We start from the raw sequence: 22,889 nt of genomic DNA on the forward strand, positions 1-22,889 counted from the left end.
AATATCACTGCCCAAACACATCCCTATCCAAAACCCAACTGAGAGCCTGAGCCTGCCAACAATATCACTCCTCAAACACATCCCAATGCAAAACCCTACTGAGAGCCTGACCCTGCCAACAATATCACTCCTCAAACACATACCCATCCAAAACCCTACTGAGAGCCTGACCCTGCCAATAATATCAGTCCCCAAACACATCCACATCCAAAACCCAACTGAGAGCCTGACCCCACCAACAATATCACTCCTCAAACACATCCCCATCTAAAACCCTACTGAGAGCCTGACCCTGCCAACAATATCACTCCTTAAACACCTCCCCATCCGAAAACCCACTGAGAGCTTGACCCTGCCAACACTATCACTCCTCAAACACATCCCCATCCAAAACCCTACTGAGAGCCTGACCCTGCCAACAATATCACTCCTCAAACACATCCTTATCCAAAACCCAACTGAGAGCCTGACCCTGCCAACAATATCACTCCTCAAACACATCCCCATCCAAAACCCTACTGAGAGCCTGACCCTGCCAACAATATCACTCCTCAAACACAATCCCATCCAAAACCCTACTGAGAGCCTGACCATGCCAACAATATCACTCCTCAAACACATCCCCATCCAAAACCCTACTAAGAGCCTGACCCTCCCAACAATATCACTCCTCAAACACATCCCCATCCAAAACCCAACTGTGAGCCTGACCCTGCAAACAATATCACTCCTCAAACACATCCCCATCCAAAACCCTACTAAGAGCCTGACCCTGCCAACAATATCACTCCTCAAACACATCCCAATGCAAAACCCTACTGAGAGCCTGACCCTGCCAACAATATCACTCCTCAAACACATCCCAATGCAAAACCCTACTGAGAGCCTGACCCTGCCAACAATATCACTCCTCAAACACATACCCATCCAAAACCCTACTAAGAGCCTGACCCTACCAACAATATCACTCCTCAAACACATCCCCATCCAAAACCCAACTGTGAGCCTGACCCTGCCAACAATATCACTCCTCAAACATATCCCCATCCAAAACCCTACTAAGAGCCTGATCCTGCCAATAATATCACTCCTCAAACACATCCCAATGCAAAACCCTACTGAGAGCCTGACCCTGCCAACAATATCACTCCTCAAAACATCCCCATCCAAAACCCAACTGAGAGCCTGACCCTGCCAATAATATCATTCCTCAAACACATCCCAATGCAAAATCCTACTGAGAGCCTGACCCTGCCAACAATATCACTCCTCAAACACATCCCCATCCAAAACCCTACTAAGAGCCTGACCCTCCCAACAATATCACTCCTCAAACACATCCCCATCCAAAACCCAACTGTGAGCCTGACCCTGCCAACAATATCACTCCTCAAACACATCCCCATCCAAAACCCTACTAAGAGCCTGACCCTGCCAACAATATCACTCCTCAAACACATCCCAATGCAAAACCCTACTGAGAGCCTGACCCTGCCAACAATATCACTCCTCAAACACATCCCCATCAAAAACCCTACTAAGAGCCTGACCCTCCCAATAATATCACTCCTCAAACACATCCCCGTCCAAAACCCAACTGAGAGCCTGACCCTGCCAATAATATCACTCCTCAAACACATCCCAATGCAAAACCCTACTGAGAGCCTGACCCTGCCAACAATATCACTCCTCAAACACATACCCATCCAAAACCCTACTGAGAGCCTGACCCTGCCAATAATATCAGTCCTCAAACACATACCCATCCAAAACCCTACTGAGAGCCTGACCCTGCCAATAATATCAGTCCCCAAATACATCCCCATCCAAAACCCAACTGAGAGCCTGACCCTGCCAATAATATCAGTCCCCAAACACATCCCTATCCAAAACCCAACTGAGAGCCTGACCCCACCAACAATATCACTCCCCAAACACATCCCCATCCAAAACCCAACTGAGAGCCTGACCCTGCCAACAATATCACTCCTCAAACACATCCCCATCCAAAACCCTACTGAGAGCCTGACCCTGCCAACAATATCACTCCTCAAACACATCCCCATCTAAAACCCTACTGAGAGTCTGACCCTGCTAACAATATCACTCCTCAAACACATCCCCATCCGAAACCCCACTGAGAGCCTGACCCTGCCAACAATATCACTCCTCAAACGCATCCCCATCCAAAACCCTACTGAGAGCCTAACCCTGCCAACAATATCACTCCTCAAACACATCCCCATCGAACACCCAACTGAGAGTCTGACCCTGCCAACAATATCAGTCACCAAACACATCTCCATCCTAAACCCAAATGAGAGCCTGACCCTGCCAACAATATCACTCCTCAAACACTTTCCCATCCAAAACCCTACTAAGAGCCTGACCCTGCCAACAATATCACTCCTCAAACACATTCCCACCCAAAACCCTACTGAGAGCCTGACCCTGCCACCAATATCACTCCCCAAACACATCCCCATCCAAATTCCCACTGAGAGCCTGACCCTGCCAACAATATCACTCCTCAAACACATTCCCACCCAAAACCCTACTGAGAGCCTGACCCTGCCACCAATATCACTCCCCAAACACATCCCCATCCGAAACCCCACTGAGAGCCTGACCCTGCCAACAATATCACTTCTCAAACACATCTCCAACCAAAACCCAACTGAGAGCCTAACCCTGCCAACAATATCACTCCTCAAACACATCCCCATCCAAAACCCTACTAAGAGCCTGACCCTGCCAACAATATCACTCCTCAAACACATCCCCATCCAAAACCCTACTGAGAGCCTGACCCTGCCAACAATATCACTCCTCAAACACATCCCCATCCAAAACCCTACTGTGAGCCTGACCCTGCCAACAATATCACTCCTCAAACACATCCCCATCCAAAATCCTACTGAGAGCCTTACCCTGCCAACAATATCAGTCCCCAAACACATCCCCATCCAAAACCCCACTGAGAGCCTGACCCTGCCAACAATATCAATCCTCAAACACATCCCCATCCAAAACCCTACTGAGAGCCTGACCCTGCCAACAATATCACTCCTCAAACACATCCCCATCCAAAACGCAACTGAGAGCCTGACCCTGCCAACAATATCACTCCTCAAACACACCCCAATGCAAAACCCTACTGAGAGCCTGACCCTGCCAACAATATCACTCCTCAAACACATCCCCATCCAAGCACATAGTACACCACCCGCCTGCACATAGTACACCACCTGCACATAGTACACCCCCCCTGCACATTGTACACCCCCCCTGCACATAGTACACCCCCCATGCACATAGTATACCCACCTGCACATAGTACACCCCCCCTGCACATAGTACACCCCCCCTGCACATAGTATACCCACTGCACATAGTACACCCCTCCCTGCACATAGTACACCCCCCCTGCACATAGTACACACCCCCCCTGCACATAGTACACCCCCCTGCACATAGTACACACCCCCCTGCACATAGTACACCACCCCCCTGCACATAGTACACCACCCCCTGCACATAGTACACCACCTGCACATAGTACACACCCCCCTTCACATAGTACACCACCTGCACATAGTACACACCCCCTGCACATTGTACACACCCCCTGCACATGGTACACCCCCCCTGCACATAGTACACTCCCCCTGCACATAGTACACCCCCTTGCACATAGTACATCCCCTTGCACATTGTACACACCCCCTGCAAATTGTACACACCCCCCTGCACATTGTACACCCCCCCTTGCACATAGTACACCCCCCCTGCACATAGTACACACCCCCTTGCACATAGTACACACACCCCTTGCACATAGTACACCCCCCCTGCACATAGTACACACCCCCCTGCACATAGTACACACCCCCTGCACATAGGACACCCCCGTCTGCACATAGGACACCCCCCCTGCACATTGTACACACCCCTTTACACATAGTACACACCCCCCTGCACACAGTACACACCCCCCTGCACATAGTACACCCCCCCTGCACATAGAACACACACCCCTGCACATAGCACCCCCCCCTGCACATTGTACACCCCCCTGCACATAGTACACCCCCCCTGCACATAGTACAACCCCCTGCACATAGTACACACCCCCTGCACATAGTACACCCCCCTGCACATAGTACACCCCCCCTGAACATAGTACAACCCCCTGCACATAGTACACCCCCCCCTGCACATAGTACACCCCCCCTGCACATAGTACACCCCCCCTGCACATAGTACACACCCCCCCGCACATAGTACACCCCCCTTCACATAGTACACCCCCCCTGCATATAGTACACACACCCCCTGCACATAGTACACACCCCCCTGCACATAGTACACACCCCCTGCACATAGTACACACCCCACTGCACATAGTACACACCCCCTTCACAAAGTACACACACATTTGCACATAGTACACACCCCCCTGCACATAGTACACACCTCCCTCCCTGCACATAGTACACCCCCCTGCACATAGTACACCCCCTCTGCACATAGTACACCCCCCCTGCACATAGTACACACCTCCCCCCCTGCACATAGTACACCCCCTGCACATAGTACACCCCCCCTGCACATAGTACACCCCCCCTGCACATAGTACACACCCCTGCACATAGTACACCCCCCCTGCACATAGTACACACCTTTCTGCACATAGTACACCCCCCCTGCACATAGTACACCCCCCCTGCACATAGTACACCCCCCCTGCACATAGTACACACCCTCCTGCACATAGTACACCCCCCTGAACATAGTACACCCCCCCTGCACATAGTACACCCCCCCTGCACATAGTACAACCCCCTGCACATAGTACACACCCCCTTGCACATAGTACACACACCCCTGCACATAGTACACACCCCCCTGCACATAGTACACCCCCCGCACATAGTACACCCCCCTGCACATAGTACACCCACCCTGCATATAGTACACACACCCCCTGCACATAGTACACACCCCCCTGCACATAGTACACACCCCCCTGCACACAGTACACACACCCCTGCACATAGTACACACCCCCCTGCATATAGTACACACCTCCCCCCCTGCACATAGTACACCCCCCTGCACATAGTACACCCCCCCTGCACATAGTATACCCCCCCTGCACATAGTACACCCCCCCACACATAGTACACCCCCCTGCACATAGTACACCCCCCCCGCACATAGTACACCCCCCTGCACATAGTACACCCCCCCTGCACATAGTACACACCCCCTGCACATAGTACACCCCCCCTGAACATAGTACACCCCCCCTGCACATAGTACACACCCCCCTGCACATAGTACACACCCCCTGCACATAGTACACACCCCCCTGCACATAGTACACCCCCCTGCACATAGTACACCCCCCCTGCACATAGTACACACCCCCCTGCACATAGTACACCACCCTGAACATAGTACACACCCCCCCTGCACATAGTACACCCCCCCTGCACATAGTACACACCCCCTTGCACATAGTACACCCCCCCCCCTGCACATAGTACACCCCCTGCACATAGTACACCACCCCCCTGCACATAGTACACCCTGCTTTGGTTTGGATAAATGTGGGCTAGTATGTGCTCTATGAATCCACCTCCTCCATCACATCTACAAGAAGAATTATGCACCACACTATTTAGCTTTCAGCCGCATGCTTTACTACCCAGACTCCTCCTCCCTCAGACTTGGAGAAGATGTGACCCCTCTGCAGATATAATGGGGGTCTCTGGAGAACATATACAACACTATGGATGGAGGCGGCTGGTGGCCACTTACCTGCATCAATGACTGGGAGAGTTTCCATGTCCCTCAAAAGTTTCTCGACCGCTCTACTGGACCGGGGGTAGAGCGATTCCTGGGTGATCCCCATATGGAACTGAAGCCATGGGGTGTGAAAGTCAAAGTGGACCCCTCCAAGGGTGCGGTTCTGGTTTCTGTGGTGGGAGTGGTGTCGCCTACAAGAGAAGAGAGAGGAAAGCTCAGTGATCATCCATTACCCTCATCCATTACCTGATAAAAGAACCTCCTCTCCTCTAGGTGTAGAGGATGTCCCCTGTCTATGGTGATGATGGAACCTCCTCTTCTCTAGGTGTAGAGGATGCCCCCTGTCTATGGTGATGGTAGAATTTCCCCTCCTCTAGGTGTAGAGGATGCCCCCTGTCTATGGTGATGGTAGAACCTCCTCTCCTCTAGGTGTAGAGGATGCCCCCTGTCTATGGTGATGGTAGAACCTCCTCTCCACTAGGTGTAGAGGATGCGCCCTGTCTATGGTGATGGTAGAACCTCCTCTCCTCTAGGTGTAGAGGATGCCCCCTGTCTATGGTGATGGTAGAACCTCCTCTCCTCTAGGTGTAGAGGATGCCCCCTGTCTTTGGTGAAGGTAGAGCCTCCTCTCCTCTGGGTGTAGAGGATTCCCCCTGTCTAATGTGATGGTAGAACCTCCTCTCCTCTAGGTGTAGAGGATGCCTCCTGTCTATGGTGATGGTAGAACCTCCTCTCCTCTAGGTGTAGAGGATGCCCCCTGTCTATGGTGATGGTAGAACCTCCTCTCCTCTAGGTGTAGAGGATGCCCCCTGTCTATGGTGATGGTAGAACCTCCCCTCCTTTAGGTGTAGAGGATGCCCCCTGTCTATGGTGATGGTAGATCCTCCTCTCCTCTAGGTGTAGAGGATGCCCCCTGTCTATGGTGATGGTAGAACCTCCTCTCCTCTAGGTGTAGGGGATGCCCCCTGTCTATGGTGATTGTAGATCCTCCTCTCCTCTAGGTGTAGAGGATGCCCCCTGTCTATGGTGATGGTAGAACCTCCTCTCCTCTAGGTGTAGAGGATGTTCCCTGTCTATGGTGATGGTAGAACCTCCTCTCCTCTAGGTGTAGAGGATGGCCCCTGTCTATGGTGATGGTAGAACCTCCTCTTCTCTAGGTGTAGAGGATGCCCCCTGTCTATGGTGATGATAGAACCTCCTCTCCTCTAGGTGTAGAGGATGCCCCCTGTCTATGGTGATGGTAGCACCTCCTATCCTCTAGATGTAGAGGATGCCCCCTGTCTATGGTGATGGTAGAACCTCATCTCCTCTAGGTGTAGAGGATGCCCCCTGTCTATGGTAATGGTAGTACCTCCTCTCCTCTAGGTGTAGAGTATGCCTCCTGTCTATGGTGATGGTAGAACCTCCTCTCCTCTAGGTGTAGAGGATGCCCCCTGTCTATGGTGATGGTAGATCCTCCTCTCCTCTAGGTGTAGAGGATGCCTCCTGTCTATGGTGATGGTAGAACCTCCTCTCCTCTGGGTGTAGAGGATGCCCCCTGTCTATGGTGATGGTAGAACTGCCTCTCCTCTAGGTGTAGAGGATGCCCCCTGTCTATGGTGATGGTAGAACCTCCTCTCCTCTAGGTGTAGAGGATGCCCCCTGTCTATGGTGATGGTAGAACCTCCTCTCCTCTGGGTGTAGAGGATGCCCCCTGTCTATGGTGATGGTAGAACTGCCTCTCCTCTAGGTGTAGAGGATGCCCCCTGTCTATGGTGATGGTAGAACCTCCTCTCCTCTAGGTGTAGAGGATGCCCCCTGTCTATGGTGATGGTAGCACCTCCTATCCTCTAGATGTAGAGGATGCCCCCTGTCTATGGTGATGGTAGAACCTCATCTCCTCTAGGTGTAGAGGATGCCCCCTGTCTATGGTAATGGTAGTACCTCCTCTCCTCTAGGTGTAGAGTATGCCTCCTGTCTATGGTGATGGTAGAACCTCCTCTCCTCTAGGTGTAGAGGATGCCCCCTGTCTATGGTGATGGTAGATCCTCCTCTCCTCTAGGTGTAGAGGATGCCTCCTGTCTATGGTGATGGTAGAACCTCCTCTCCTCTGGGTGTAGAGGATGCCCCCTGTCTATGGTGATGGTAGAACTGCCTCTCCTCTAGGTGTAGAGGATGCCCCCTGTCTATGGTGATGGTAGAAACTCCTCTCCTCTAGGTGTAGAGGATGCCCCCTGTCTATGGTGATGGTAGCACCTCCTATCCTCTAGATGTAGAGGATGCCCCCTGTCTATGGTGATGGTAGAACCTCATCTCCTCTAGGTGTAGAGGATGCCCCCTGTCTATGGTAATGGTAGTACCTCCTCTCCTCTAGGTGTAGAGTATGCCTCCTGTCTATGGTGATGGTAGAACCTCCTCTCCTCTAGGTGTAGAGGATGCCCCCTGTCTATGGTGATGGTAGATCCTCCTCTCCTCTAGGTGTAGAGTATGCCTCCTGTCTATGGTGATGGTAGAACCTCCTCTCCTCTAGGTGTAGAGGATGCCCCCTGTCTATGGTGATGGTAGATCCTCCTCTCCTCTAGGTGTAGAGGATGCCTCCTGTCTATGGTGATGGTAGAACCTCCTCTCCTCTGGGTGTAGAGGATGCCCCCTGTCTATGGTGATGGTAGAACTGCCTCTCCTCTAGGTGTAGAGGATGCCCCCTGTCTATGGTGATGGTAGAACCTCCTCTCCTCTAGGTGTAGAGGATGCCCCCTGTCTATGGTGATGGTAGAACCTCCTCTCCTCTAGGTGTAGAGGATGCCCCCTGTCTATGGTGATGGTAGAACCGCCTCTCCTCTAGGTGTAGAGGATGCCCCCTGTCTATGGTGATGGTAGAACTGCCTCTCCTCTAGGTGTAGAGGATGCCCCCTGTCTATGGTGATGGTAGAACCTCCTCTCCTCTAGGTGTAGAGGATGCCCCCTGTCTATGGTGATGGTAGAACCTCCTCTCCTCTAGGTGTAGAGGATGCCCCCTGTCTATGGTGATGGTAGAACCGCCTCTCCTCTAGGTGTAGAGGATGTCCCCTTGTCCTGGTCACAGGCCTTTGGAGAGACCCTTGTACTGTCCGTTCAGGTATTTGTACATTGTAATGAGGTCTCCTCTCAGTCGTCTTTTTTCTAAACTGAATAATCCCAAATTTTGTTATCTGTCCTTGTATTCTAGTCCCCCCATTCCCCTTATAACCTTGGTTGCTCTCCTCTGCAACCGTTCCAGCTCTACTATGTCCTTTTTATACACTGGTGCCCAAAACTGTACACAATATTCCATGTGTGGGATTTGTATAAGGGCAAAACTATGTCCTTATCATGAGAATCTATTTCTCTCTTGATACATCCCGTAATTGTATCTGCTTTAGCAGCAGCCGCCTGGCTCTGGTCACTAAAATTAAGTTTACCATCCACCAATACCCCCAAGTCTTTTTCAGCTCCAGTTTTACCAAGTAATTGACTGTTTAGAACTTAATTGTACTTTTTGTTTCCATGGCTCAAGTGCATAACTTTACATTTATCTACATTAAACCTCATCAACCAGTTCTCTGTCCACTCCTCAAGCTTCCACAAATCCTTCTGTAATGCTAAACTATCGACCTCAGTATTTATTACTTTACACAGCTTAGTATCATCTGCAAATATTGAAACTTGACTGTGTAAACCCACTACAAGGTCATTAATAAAAATATTAAAAAGAAGTGGCCCCAATACTGACCCCTGTGGCCTCCACTGGTAACATCAACCCAATCTGAGAATGTGCCATTAATGACCACCCTCTGTTTTCTATCACTAAGCCAATTACTTACCCAAATACACAGATTTTCCCCTATTTCCAGCAGTCTCATTTTATATACCAACCTTTTATGTGGCACGGTGTCAAATGCCTTTGAAAAGTCCAGATATACAACATCCACTGCGTCCCCCAGATCCAGTCTGGAACTTACCTCCTCGTAGAAACCAATCAGATTAGTCTGACAGGACCGATCTCTCATAAAGCCATGCTGACGCTGGGTTATAAGATTGTGCACAGTGAGATACTCCAGGATAGCATCTCTAACAAACCCCTCAAATATTTCCCCACCACAGAAGTTAGACTCACAGGTCTGTAGATTCCAGGATCGCTTTTTGATCCTTTTTTGTATATTGGTACCAAATTTGCTATGCGCCAGTCCTGTGGAACATAACCAGTCCTCAGGGAATCTTAAATTTTAATAATACCGGTCTGTCTATCACCGTAAATAATTCATGCAGAACCCGGGGGTGTATGCCATCGTATCCTGCGAATGGCCCGGGACCGTAACGATATAACGGTTAATGGGGTGAGAGTGGCATTCTTCCAGGATTTCTCGGCGGAGGTCCAGAGGAAGCGCATGCAGTTTATGGATATCAAGAGGAGGCTGAGAGCTTTGGAGGTGCCCTATTCAATGCTGTACCCGGCAAGGCTGAGGGTGGCAGCTTTTGGAAGCACACAGTTCTTTGATACACCTAGAGCTGCGCTGCAATGGGTAGATGCCAATGAAGGGCGTCTGAGAAGACCAGCGGAGAACCCGGCGAGAGAATAGACTTCTCCACATCTGGCTTGTTCTGGGAACTGTTGCTCTGGTGGGGGAGCCATTGATGCCTTGGGGCTTAAAACCAGGTCGTATATCTATATACACTGTTGTGAATGTTCAAATCCTGTTTGTAGCGGGAGTTAATATGTAACATATCCTGCTTGCGGAAGGCGAAATGTAATACCTCTGTATAGTGGGATTACGTTCAGAGGGGTGGGAGATGCAAGGTTGGAGGGATCGGGGGATACGTTGTTTAAAATTGCTATTCCTTATATGGTTTGCTAGGGTGCAAATTGTTCGCCCTGTCTTTGTTGGAAAAAGGGTTCAAATGTTTATGGTTTCAAGGGGGAGGTTAGCGGTCCAAGGTAAAGTTGGATTAAGGAGAAAGTTGCTGTGCCTCACAGGAGGGAGCCTACGGGATAATTGGGGGGAGAGGGAGAAAGCGGGTCTAAATGGCAATGATTGAAAAATTTACCTGTTTATCCTGGAATATACAGGGATTGGGATCAGCTAGGAAGAGGAAGGCTGTATTCGAGTGTATTAAAGAACGTTCAGCAAAGGTGGTAGGACTACAGGAGACACATCTCTCGAAAGAAACGGCACACTTAGTTTGTAGGGGGGGTTCACTAAGGGCTACCATGCTTTTCACACTAGTTATTCTAGGGGAGTGAGCTTGCTTATACACAAGGGTCTACCCTTTACATGTTACTCTACATTTACTGATCGGGAGGGCAGATATGTGGGAGTCCATGGCCAGATATACAGATGGGAATGTGTGCTGGTGGTAATCTACATTCCTCCTCCATATACTAGTGGACCTCTAAGGGATTTGCTGAGGGAATTAGCAAAGGTACCAGAGGTGCCCGTGATAGTAATGGGAGATTTTAATGTGGTACTATGTGAGGGACAGGATAGATTGACTTCGGGGGGGAGGGGAGGGAGTAATGACTTGACGTCATTTGGGCGGCTGTGCAAGGAAGTCGGATTGCATGACTTGTGGCGGGAGCGAAATGTGAATGTGCGACAGTATTCATGTGTATCTTCCAAGTATGGGTCTCTGTCGAGGATCGATATGATCTTGGGGTCTGAATCTGTAATACCTGTGGTGCTAGACATTCAATATTTGCCGAGGCAAGTATCAGATCATACTCCTATACTTGTATCGATAAAATGTGGAGGGGAGTGGAGAAGATGCAAAGGGGGATGGAGGATGAATGCTTTCTGGCTAAAGGTGATTAACTGTATGTTAGTTAAAGATAGGGTGAAGGAGTATTTAGAATTTAACCAGGGCTCGGTACCGAGAGTAGTACTATGGGACGCAATGAAAATTTTTCTACAAGGGGCTTTGGCTAGGGAAATAAAACAGGTAAAGGATAGATCAAGACAACTGGGGCAAGAGCTGCAGGGGAAAGTGGTGGAGTCGGAGGAGAGCTATGTCCGGCACGGGACAGCGGAGATGAAGGAAGAATGGGTAGCGGCTCAAAAGCGGTATACGGAACACCTATTGGATCAGGCGGATAATAAGCGGATGTTCCTGAAGGAACAGTTTTACGCGGAGGGGGAGCAGACGGGTAGATTGCTGGCGAGAATGGCACAGGCCCAGAAGGATCATCCTTATGTGTATAAGTTAAAGGATATGGGTGGTAATTTGGTCAGCGATACCAAAGGGGTTCTGGAGACATTTAGTGATTTTTATAGACAGTTGTATGCAACACGAGCGAATTATACGGGGGACCAGTTGGGGGATTTTCTGAGGGAGATTGACATGCCGGTGCTGGGAAGGGAGGCATGGGAGTTATTGGAGTCCCCGATCACTCTGGAAGAGCTGGAAGCAGCAGTGGGAAGTATGGCAAGCGATAAAGCCCCTGGGATGGATGGGCTCCCGACGGAGGTATATAAGGAATTTGGAGATATATTGTTGCCGCAATGGTGGGAGACGCTAAAAGAATGTTTTGAAGGGGGGAGTCTTCCGAAATCGTGTTATGAAGCCTTGATAGTAGTCCTTTTGAAAGAAGGAAAGGATGCACAGTTACCTGACTCCTATAGACCGGTGTCACTTTTATCATCGGATATTAAAATCCTAGCCAAAGTTTTAGCCAATAGACTGAGCTTAGTGATAGGAACAGTAGTCCACAGGGATCAATCAGGGTTTATCCCGACTAAATCCACAGCGATTAATCTGAGAAGGCTTTTTCTGAACTTGCAGGCGGGAAGGGAGGAGCGGGAGGAGTCTGCAATAGTCTCTTTAGACGCCGCTAAAGCCTTCGACAGTATAGAATGGAGGTATATGTGGGCTGTCTTGGCAAAGGTGGGAATTGGACCGAACTTTATCAAATGGGTCCGTTTACTATATCAGGCACCAGTAGCATGCGTTCGGGTGAATGGGGTCATCTCGGAACAATTCTCCTTACAACGGGGTACGCGCCAGGGATGCCCTTTATCGCCTTTGCTATTCGCTTTGGCCATGGAGCCATTAGCTTGCTGGATCCGGCAGCATGACAGAATTCAAGGCTTTCGGTACAGTGGGGGGGAGGAGAGAATAGCGTTATATGCGGATGATGTCCTGTTGTTCCTTTCCAGGGTTCAGCAGTCACTGCCAACGGTGATGGAAGTCATCAAGAGATTTGGGGAGTACTCCGGACTACGCATTAACTGGTCGAAGTCTGCGATATTACCACTAGCTCAAAACCAACAATTGCGGGTAGGGGAGGAGGAAATCCCGGTGGTGGAAGAAGTTAAGTACCTAGGTATCAGGATTACTAGGAGAGTCTCCGATTTTATTGATCTAAATTTGGCTCCAATATTGTCCAATATGCGATCTAGGATAAGAGTGTGGAAAACACTACCTATTTCTCCTTTGGGACGGGCCAATCTTATTAAAATGACTTTAATGCCACAATTACTATACGTACTGCACAACTCCCCGGTATGGATACCAAAATATTGGTTTCAGAGAATTCACGGGCAATTCAGGGAATTGATCTGGAAACAAGGGGCTCCTCGTATCAAACTTATGAAATTGCAGCTAACTAAATTTAAGGGGGGACTGGCGGTGCCGGATGCATGGGCATACTACCTAGCAGCCCAATGTCAGCATTTTGGAGGATGGGCTCTGGAGGGGAGAGAGTCATGGTGCCCGTTGGTAGTCAGGCACTTTGGGGGGACATTGTCACCGGTGGCGCTACTGGAGACAGGGAAGTTGGGAAACAGTGCAAGGCAATATCCGACTCTGGCATTGATGAATAAGGTATGGCGGACTTATAAACAAGTAGTGGGGGTGGGGTCCTGGACTAAGTACACGTCTTTGTGGGATAATCCGTTTTTGGGAGAGGTATACATGCTAGATGACACAAGGCGGTGGGAGCAGAAAGGGATTAAATACTTACACCAACTATATGTAGATTCGGTATTGAAATCATTTCAGCAGCTGGAGGAGGAGTTTGAGGTTCCCAGGCAAATGTTTTACCAGTATCTCCAATTAAGGCATAGTTTACAGTCGCAGTTTGAGTCAGGGGAAGTAGAGTTTTCTTCACTAGGAGTGATGACGGGGGTGGTTCAGGCGAAATCCATGAGAGGACTAATCTCTCTGCTCTACGGAGAGGTACTGGATAAGGTGCTGGGAGACCAGATGAATGGGATACGGCAAAAGTGGGAAAGGGATATGGGTGACTTGGAAGAGGAAGAGTGGGAAGAAGCACTAGAGTCCCCCTGTAAATTATCACTGAACGTGGCACAGCGGCGCTCGCAGCTATTCTTAGTGCATAGAGCTTATCGTACTCCAGTCCTGTTGAGAAAAATGGGGATCCGTAGCGAGGCTAGGTGTCCGCGATGTTTAATGGACGAGGCTGACATTATGCACATGTTCTGGTCTTGTCCGGCGTTGAGGGACCTATGGGATAAGGCTAATAGACTGGTAGAAAGAGTGTTTGGTGTGACAATAGGGTCTGACCCAAAGGTGTGTGTACTGGGTTGTGTGGGGAAACTGGAGAGTACCAGAGCACAACAACAAGCAATAGCTAAAATCTTATATCAAGTGAGGAAGACAATAGCTACACATTGGCTGGATGCTGCGCCTCCTGGTATATCAGAGGTTAAGAAAATGTTGAATGGCACGATTCGTATGGAAATGGGGGTTTACCTCAAACGTAATGCATTAAGGAAGTTTGAAAAGCAGTGGAGCAAATGGTTGGCTTGCCCAAGACTTAGGTCAGAAGAGCTTCTCAGAAGGTGGAGGCAGGTGTGCCCAGAGGGACTGTTAGGGGGAAGGCAGGAAGCGATATAACACAGGGGCGAGTTGTGAGGTGCAGCAAAAAAGGGAGTTTAATCCTGGACTAGAAGGGACTGGACCGCTGGGTGGGAGGGGAGGGGGGGGGTTTGTTAAGAAAGGGAGGGGAGGGGTTGGTTCATGGTTTTGGTCATGTGATGTAATTTATACATTGGAATTTATACCAATACAAATGTCTGTTTTTCAAAATGGATGTAAATTTATATGCTTTAATAAAGACCATCTGATTTAAAAAAAAACTGTTGACATTCCAAAGAAAATTTACATTATTCCTCATTGTGTCTTCCACCAGGGGATTTTCCTGGGTAAAGACAGTCGAGAAGGCGACATTCAGTAGATTGGCCCTTTCCTCATCTCCCTCCACCATGACCCCCAGGTTATTCCTCATCTCCCTCCACCATGACCTCGTGGTTATTCCTCATCTCCCTCCACCATGACCCCCAGGTTATTTCTCATCTCCCTCCACCATGACCCCCAGGTTATTCCTCATCTCCCTCCACCATGACCCCCAGGTTATTCCTCATCTCCCTCCACCATGACCCCCAGCTTATTCATCATCTCCCTCCACCATGACCCCCAGGTTATTCCTCAACTCCCTCCAAAATGACCCCCAGGTTATTCCTCAACTCCCTCCACCATGACCCCCAGGTTATTCCTCATCTCCCTCCACCATGACCCCCAGGCTATTCCTCATCTCCTTTCACCATGACCCCCAAGTTATTCCTCATCTCCCTCCACCATGTCCCCCAGGTTATCCCTCATCCCCCTCCACCATGACCCCCAGGTTGTTCCTCATATCTCTCTATCATGACCCCCGGGTTATTCCTCATATCTCTCCATCATGACCCCCGGGTTATTCCTCATCTCCCTCCACCATGACCCCCAGGTTATTTCTCATCTCCCTCCACCAGGACCCCCAGGTTATTCCTCATCTCTCTCCATCATGACCCACGGGTTATTCCTCATCTCCCTCCACCATGACCCCTATATTATTCCTCATCTCCCTCCACCATGACCCCCAGGTTATTTCTCATCTCCCTCCACCATGACCCCCAGGTTATTCCTCATCTCCCTCCACCATGACCCCCAGGTTATTCCTCATCTCTCTCCATCATGACCCACGGGTTATTCCTCATCTCCCTCCACCATGACCGCATATTATTCCTCATCTCCCTCCACTGTGACCCCCAGGTTATTTCTCATCTCCCTCCACCATGACCCCCAGGTTATTCCTCAACTCCCTCCAAAATGACCCCCAGGTTATTCCTCAACTCCCTCCACCATGACCCCCAGGTTATTCCTCATCTCCCTCCACCATGACCCCCAGGCTATTCCTCATCTCCTTTCACCATGACCCCCAAGTTATTCCTCATCTCCCTCCACCATGTCCCCCAGGTTATCCCTCATCCCCCTCCACCATGACCCCCAGGTTATTCCTCATCTTCCTCCACCATGACCCCCAGGTTATTCCTCATCTCCCTCCACCAGGACCCCCAGGTTATTCCTCATATCTCTCCATCATGACCCCCGGGTTATTCCTCATCTCCCTCCACCATGACCCCCAGGTTATTTCTCATCTCCCTCCACCAGGACCCCCAGGTTATTCCTCATCTCCCTCCATCATGACCCACGGGTTATTCCTCATCTCCCTCCACCATGACCGCATATTATTCCTCATCTCCCTCCACTGTGACCCCCAGGTTATTTCTCATCTCCCTCCACCAGGACCCACAGGTTATTCATCATCTCTCTCCATCATGACTCCCAGGTAATACCTCATCTCCCTCCACCATGACCCCCAGGTTGTTCCTCATCTCCCTCCACCATGGCCCCTGGGTTATTCCTCATCTCCCTCCAGCAGGACCCTCAGGTTATTCCTCATCTCCCTCCACCATGACCCCCGGGATATTCCTCATCCCCCTCCACCATGACCCCTGGGTTATTCCTCATTCCCCTCCAACATGACCCCTCGGTTATTCCTCATCTCCCTCCACCATGACCCCCAGGTTATTCCTCATCTCCCTCCACAATGACCCCAAGGTTATTCCTCATCTCCCTCCACCATGACCCCAAGGTTATTCCTCATCTCCCTCCACCATGACCCCTGGGTTATTCCTCATCTCCCTCCACCATGACCCCCAGGTTATTCCTCATCCCCCTCCACCATGACCCCTCGGTTATTCCTCATCTCCCTCCACCATGACCCCCAGGTTATTCCTCATCTCCCTCCACAATGACCCCAAGGTTATTCCTCATCTCCCTCCACCATGACCCCAAGGTTATTCCTCATCTCCCTCCACCATGACCCCTGGGTTATTCCTCATCTCCCTCCACCATGACCCCTGGGTTATTCCTCATCTACCTCCACCAGGACCCGCAGTTTATTCCTCAACTCCCTCCACCATGACCCCCAGGTTATTCCTCATCTCCCTCCACCATGACCCCCAGGTGATTCCTCATCTTCCTCCATCATGACCCCCAGGTTATTCCTCATCTCCCTCCACCATGACCCCCAGGTTATTCCTCATCTCCTTCCACCATGACCCCCATATTATTCCTCATCTCCCTCCACTGTGACCCCCAAGTTATTTCTCATCTCCCTCCACCAGGACCCCAAGGTTATTCCTCATCTCTCTCCATAGTGACCCCTGGGTTATTCCTCATCTCCCTCCACCAGGACCCCTGGGTTATTCCTCATCTCCCTCCACCATGACCTCCAGGTTATGTCTCATCTTCGTCCACCATGAAACCCAGGCTATTCCTCATCTCCCTCCACCATGACCCTAGGTTATTCCTCATCTCTCTTCATCATGACTCCCAGGTTATACCTCATCTCCCTCCACCATGACCCCCAGGTTATTCCTCATCTCCCTCCACCATGACCCGCAGGTTATACCTCATCTCCCTCCACCATGACCCCCAGGTTATTCCTCATCTCTCTCCATCATGACTCCCAGGTTATACCTCATCTCCCTCCACCATGACCCCAGGTTATTCCTCATCTCCCTCCACAATGAGCCCCAGGTTATTCCTCATCTCCCTCCACCATGACCCCCAGGTTATTCCTCATCTTCCTCCATCATGACCCCAAGGTTATTCCTCATCATCCCCCACCATGACCCCCAGGTTATTCCCCCTCTCCCTCCACCATGACCCCCAGATTATTCCTCATCTCCCTCCACCATGACCGCTGGGTTATTCCTCATCTCCCTCCACCAGGACCCCCAGGTTATTCCTCATCTCCCTCCACCATGACCCCCGGGTTATTCCTCATCCCCCTCCACCATGACCCCTCGGTTATTCCTCATCTCCCTCCACCATGACCCCCAGGTTATTTCTCATCTCCCTCCACCATGACCCCTAGGTAATTCCTCATCTCTCTCCACCATGACCCCAGGTTACTCCTCATCTCCCTCCACCATGACCCCAGGTTATCCTTCATCCCCCTCCACCATGACCCCCAGGTTATTCCTCATCTCCCTCCACCATGACCCCCAGGTTATTCCTCATCTCCCTCCACCATGACCCCCAGGCTATTCCTCATCTCCATCCACCATGACCCCAGGTTATTCCTCATCTCCCTCCACCAGGACCCCCAGGTTATTCCTCATCTCCCTCCACCATGACTCCCAGGTTATTCCTCATCTCCCTCCACCATGACCCCCAGGTTATTCCTCATCTCCCTCCACCATGACCCCAAGTTATTCCTCATCTCCCTCCACCATGACCCCCAGGTTATTCATCATCTCCCTCCACCATGACCCCCAGGTTATTTCTCATCTTCCTCCACCATGACCCCCAGGTTATTCCTCATCTCCCTCCACCATGACCCCCAGGTTATTCCTCATCTCCCTCCACCATGACCCCAGGTTACTCCTCATCTCCCTCCACTATGACCCCCAGGTTATTCCTCATCTCCCTCCACCATAACCCCCAGGTTATTCCCCCTCTCCCTCCACCATGACCCCCAGATTATTCCTCATCTCCCTCCACCATGACCGCTGGGTTATTCCTCATCTCCCTCCACCAGGACCCCCAGGTTATTCCTCATCTCCCTCCACCATGACCCCCGGGTTATTTCTCATCCCCCTCCACCATGACCCCTCGGTTATTCCTCATCTCCCTCCACCATGACCCCCAGGTTATTTCTCATCTCCCTCCACCATGACCCCTAGGTAATTCCTCATCTCTCTCCACCATGACCCCAGGTTACTCCTCATCTCCCTCCACCATGACCCCAGGTTATCCTTCATCCCCCTCCACCATGACCCCCAGGTTATTCCTCATCTCCCTCCACCATGACCCCCAGGTTATTCCTCATCTCCCTCCACCATGACCCCCAGGCTATTCCTCATCTCCATCCACCATGACCCCAGGTTATTCCTCATCTCCCTCCACCAGGACCCCCAGGTTATTCCTCATCTCCCTCCACCATGACTCCCAGGTTATTCCTCATCTCCCTCCACCATGACCCCCAGGTTATTCCTCATCTCCCTCCACCATGACCCCAAGTTATTCCTCATCTCCCTCCACCATGACCCCCAGGTTATTCATCATCTCCCTCCACCATGACCCCCAGGTTATTTCTCATCTTCCTCCACCATGACCCCCAGGTTATTCCTCATCTCCCTCCACCATGACCCCCAGGTTATTCCTCATCTCCCTCCACCATGACCCCCAGGTTATTCCTCATCTCCCTCCACCATGACCCCCAGGTTATTCCTCAACTCCCTCCAAAATGACCCCCAGGTTATTCCTCAACTCCCTCCACCATGACCCCCAGGTTATTCCTCATCTCCCTCCACCATGACCCCCAGGTTATTCCTCACCTCCCTCCACCATGACCCCCAGGCTATTCCTCATCTCCTTTCACCATGACCCCCAAGCTATTCCTCATCTCCCTCCACCATGTCCCCCAGGTTATCCCTCATCCCCCTCCACCATGACCCCCAGGTTATTCCTTATCTTCCTCCACCATGACCCCCAGGTTATTCCTCATCTCCCTCCACCAGGACCCCCAGGTTATTCCTCATCTCTCTCCATCATGACCCCCGGGTTATTCCTCATCTCCCTCCACCATGACCCCCAGGTTATTTCTCATCTCCCTTCACCAGGACCCCCAGGTTATTCCTCATCTCTCTCCATCATGACCAACGGGTTATTCCTCATCTCCCTCCACCATGACCGCATATTATTCCTCATCTCCCTCCACTGTGACCCCCAGGTTATTTCTAATCTCCCTCAACCAGGACCCACAGGTTATTCATCATCTCTCTCCATCATGACTCCCAGGTAATACCTCATCTCCCTCCACCATGACCCCCAGGTTGTTCCTCATCTCCCTCCACCATGGCCCCTGGGTTATTCCTCATCTCCCTCCACCAGGACATTCAGGTTATTCCTCATCTCCCTCCACCATGACCCCCGGGTTATTCCTCATCCCCCTCCACCATGACCCCTGGGTTATTCCTCATCTCCCTCCACCAGGACCCCCAGGTTATTCCTCATCTCCCTCCACCATGACCCCCGGGTTATTCCTCATCCCCCTCCACCATGACCCCTCGGTTATTCCTCATCTCCCTCCACCATGACCCCCAGGTTATTCCTCATCTCCCTCCACAATGACCCCAAGGTTATTCCTCATCTTCCTCCACCATGACCCCAAGGTTATTCCTCATCTCCCTCCACCATGACCCCTGGGTTATTCCTCATCTCCCTCCACCATGACCCCTGGGTTATTCCTCATCTCCCTCCACCAGGACCCCCAGTTTATTCCTCAACTCCCTCCACCATGACCCCCAGGTTATTCCTCATCTCCCTCCACCATGACCCACAGGTTATTCCTCATCTTCCTCCATCATGACCCCCAGGTTATTCCTCATCTCCCTCCACCATGACCCCCAGGTTATTCATCATCTCCCTCCACCATGACCCCCAGGTTATTTCTCATCTCCCTCCACCATGACCCCCAGGTTATTCCTCATCTCCCTCCACCATGACCCCCAGGTTATTCCTCATCTCCCTCCACCATGACCCCCAGGTTATTCCTCATCTCCCTCCACAATGACCCCCAGGTTATTCCTCAACTCCCTCCAAAATGACCCCCAGGTTATTCCTCAACTCCCTCCACCATGACCCCCAGGTTATTCCTCATCTCCCTCCACCATGACCCCCAGGTTATTCCTCACCTCCCTCCACCATGACCCCCAGGCTATTCCTCATCTCCTTTCACCATGACCCCCAAGTTATTCCTCATCTCCCTCCACCATGTCCCCCAGGTTATCCCTCATCCCCCTCCACCATGACCCCCAGGTTATTCCTTATCTTCCTCCACCATGACCCCCAGGTTATTCCTCATCTCCCTCCACCAGGACCCCCAGGTTATTCCTCATCTCTCTCCATCATGACCCCCGGGTTATTCCTCATCTCCCTCCACCATGACCCCCAGGTTATTTCTCATCTCCCTCCACCAGGACCGCCAGGTTATTCCTCATCTCTCTCCATCATGACCCACGGGTTATTCCTCATCTCCCTCCACAATGACCGCATATTATTCCTCATCTCCCTCCACTGTGACCCCCAGGTTATTTCTCATCTCCCTCAACCAGGACCCACAGGTTATTCATCATCTCTCTCCATCATGACTCCCAGGTAATACCTCATCTCCCTCCACCATGACCCCCAGGTTGTTCCTCATCTCCCTCCACCATGGCCCCTGGGTTATTCCTCATCTCCCTCCACCAGGACCCTCAGGTTATTCCTCATCTCCCTCCACCATGACCCCCGGGTTATTCCTCATCCCCCTCCACCATGACCCCTGGGTTATTCCTCATCTCCCTCCACCATGACCCCCGGGTTATTCCTCATCTCCCTCCACCATGACCCCCGGGTTATTCCTCATCCCCCTCCACCATGACCCCTTGGTTATTCCTCATCTCCCTCCACCATGACCCCCAGGTTATTCCTCATCTCCCTCCACAATGACCCCAAGGTTATTCCTCACCTCCCTCCACCATGACCCCAAGGTTATTCCTCATCTCCCTCCACCATGACCCCTGGGTTATTCCTCATCTCCCTCCACCATGACCCCTGGGTTATTCCTCATCTCCCTCCACCAGGACCCCCAGTTTATTCCTCAACTCCCTCCACCATGACCCCCAGGTTATTCCTCATCTCCCTCCACCATGACCCACAGGTTATTCCTCATCTTCCTCCATCATGACCCCCAGGTTATTCCTCATCTCCCTCCACCATGACCCCCAGGTTATTCCTCATCTCCCTCCACCATGACCCCCATATTATTCCTCATCTCCCTCCACTGTGACCCCCAAGTTATTTCTCATCTCCCTCCACCAGGACCCCAAGGTTATTCCTCATCTCTCTCCATCGTGACCCCTGGGTTATTCCTCATCTCCCTCCACCAGGACCCCTGGGTTATTCCTCATCTCCCTCCACCATGACCTCCAGGTTATGTCTCATCTCCCTCCACCATGAACCCCAGGCTATTCCTCATCTCCCTCCACCATGACCCTAGGTTATTCCTCATCTCTCTTCATCATGACTCCCAGGTTATACCTCAACTCCCTCCACCATGACCCCCAGGTTATTCCTCATCTCCCTCCACCATGACCCCTGGGTTATTCCTCATCTCCCTCCACCAGGACCCTCAGGTTATTCCTCATCTCCCTCCACCATGACCCCCGGGTTATTCCTCATCCCCCTCCACCATGACCCCTGGGTTATTCCTCATCTCCCTCCACCAGGACCCCCAGGTTATTCCTCATCTCCCTCCACCATGACCCCCGGGTTATTCCTCATCCCCCTCCACCATGACCCCTCGGTTATTCCTCATCTCCCTCCACCATGACCCCCAGGTTATTCCTCATCTCCCTCCACAATGACCCCAAGGTTATTCCTCATCTCCCTCCACCATGACCCCAAGGTTATTCCTCATCTCCCTCCACCATGACCCCTGGGTTATTCCTCATCTCCCTCCACCAGGACCACTGGGTTATTCCTCATCTCCCTCCACCATGACCCCCAGGTTATTCCTCATCTCTCTCCATCATGACCCACGGGTTATTCCTCATCTCCCTCCACCATGACCGCATATTATTCCTCATCTCCCTCCACTGTGACCCCCAGGTTATTTCTCATCTCCCTCCACCATGACCCCCAGGTTATTCCTCAACTCCCTCCAAAATGACCCCCAGGTTATTCCTCAA

General features: G+C 51.3%; 1 protein-coding gene across 3 annotated transcripts in view; it reads right to left on the reverse strand.

Annotated features, from left to right (window-relative positions):
• The window catches only part of FAM20A (FAM20A golgi associated secretory pathway pseudokinase), a 185,844-nt gene that overhangs the window by 96,803 nt on the left and 66,152 nt on the right, over positions 1–22,889 (reverse strand). For all 3 annotated transcript variants that reach the window (XM_072131652.1, XM_072131653.1, XM_072131654.1), the window contains exon 2: positions 5,827–6,005. In XM_072131652.1, the coding sequence (XP_071987753.1) occupies positions 5,827–6,005 (179 nt within the window). The remainder of the gene's footprint in view (positions 1–5,826; positions 6,006–22,889) is intronic.

The sequence above is a fragment of the Engystomops pustulosus genome, unplaced genomic scaffold (assembly GCF_040894005.1).
Source record: "Engystomops pustulosus unplaced genomic scaffold, aEngPut4.maternal MAT_SCAFFOLD_116, whole genome shotgun sequence".
NCBI classification, from domain to species: Eukaryota; Metazoa; Chordata; class Amphibia; order Anura; family Leptodactylidae; genus Engystomops; species Engystomops pustulosus.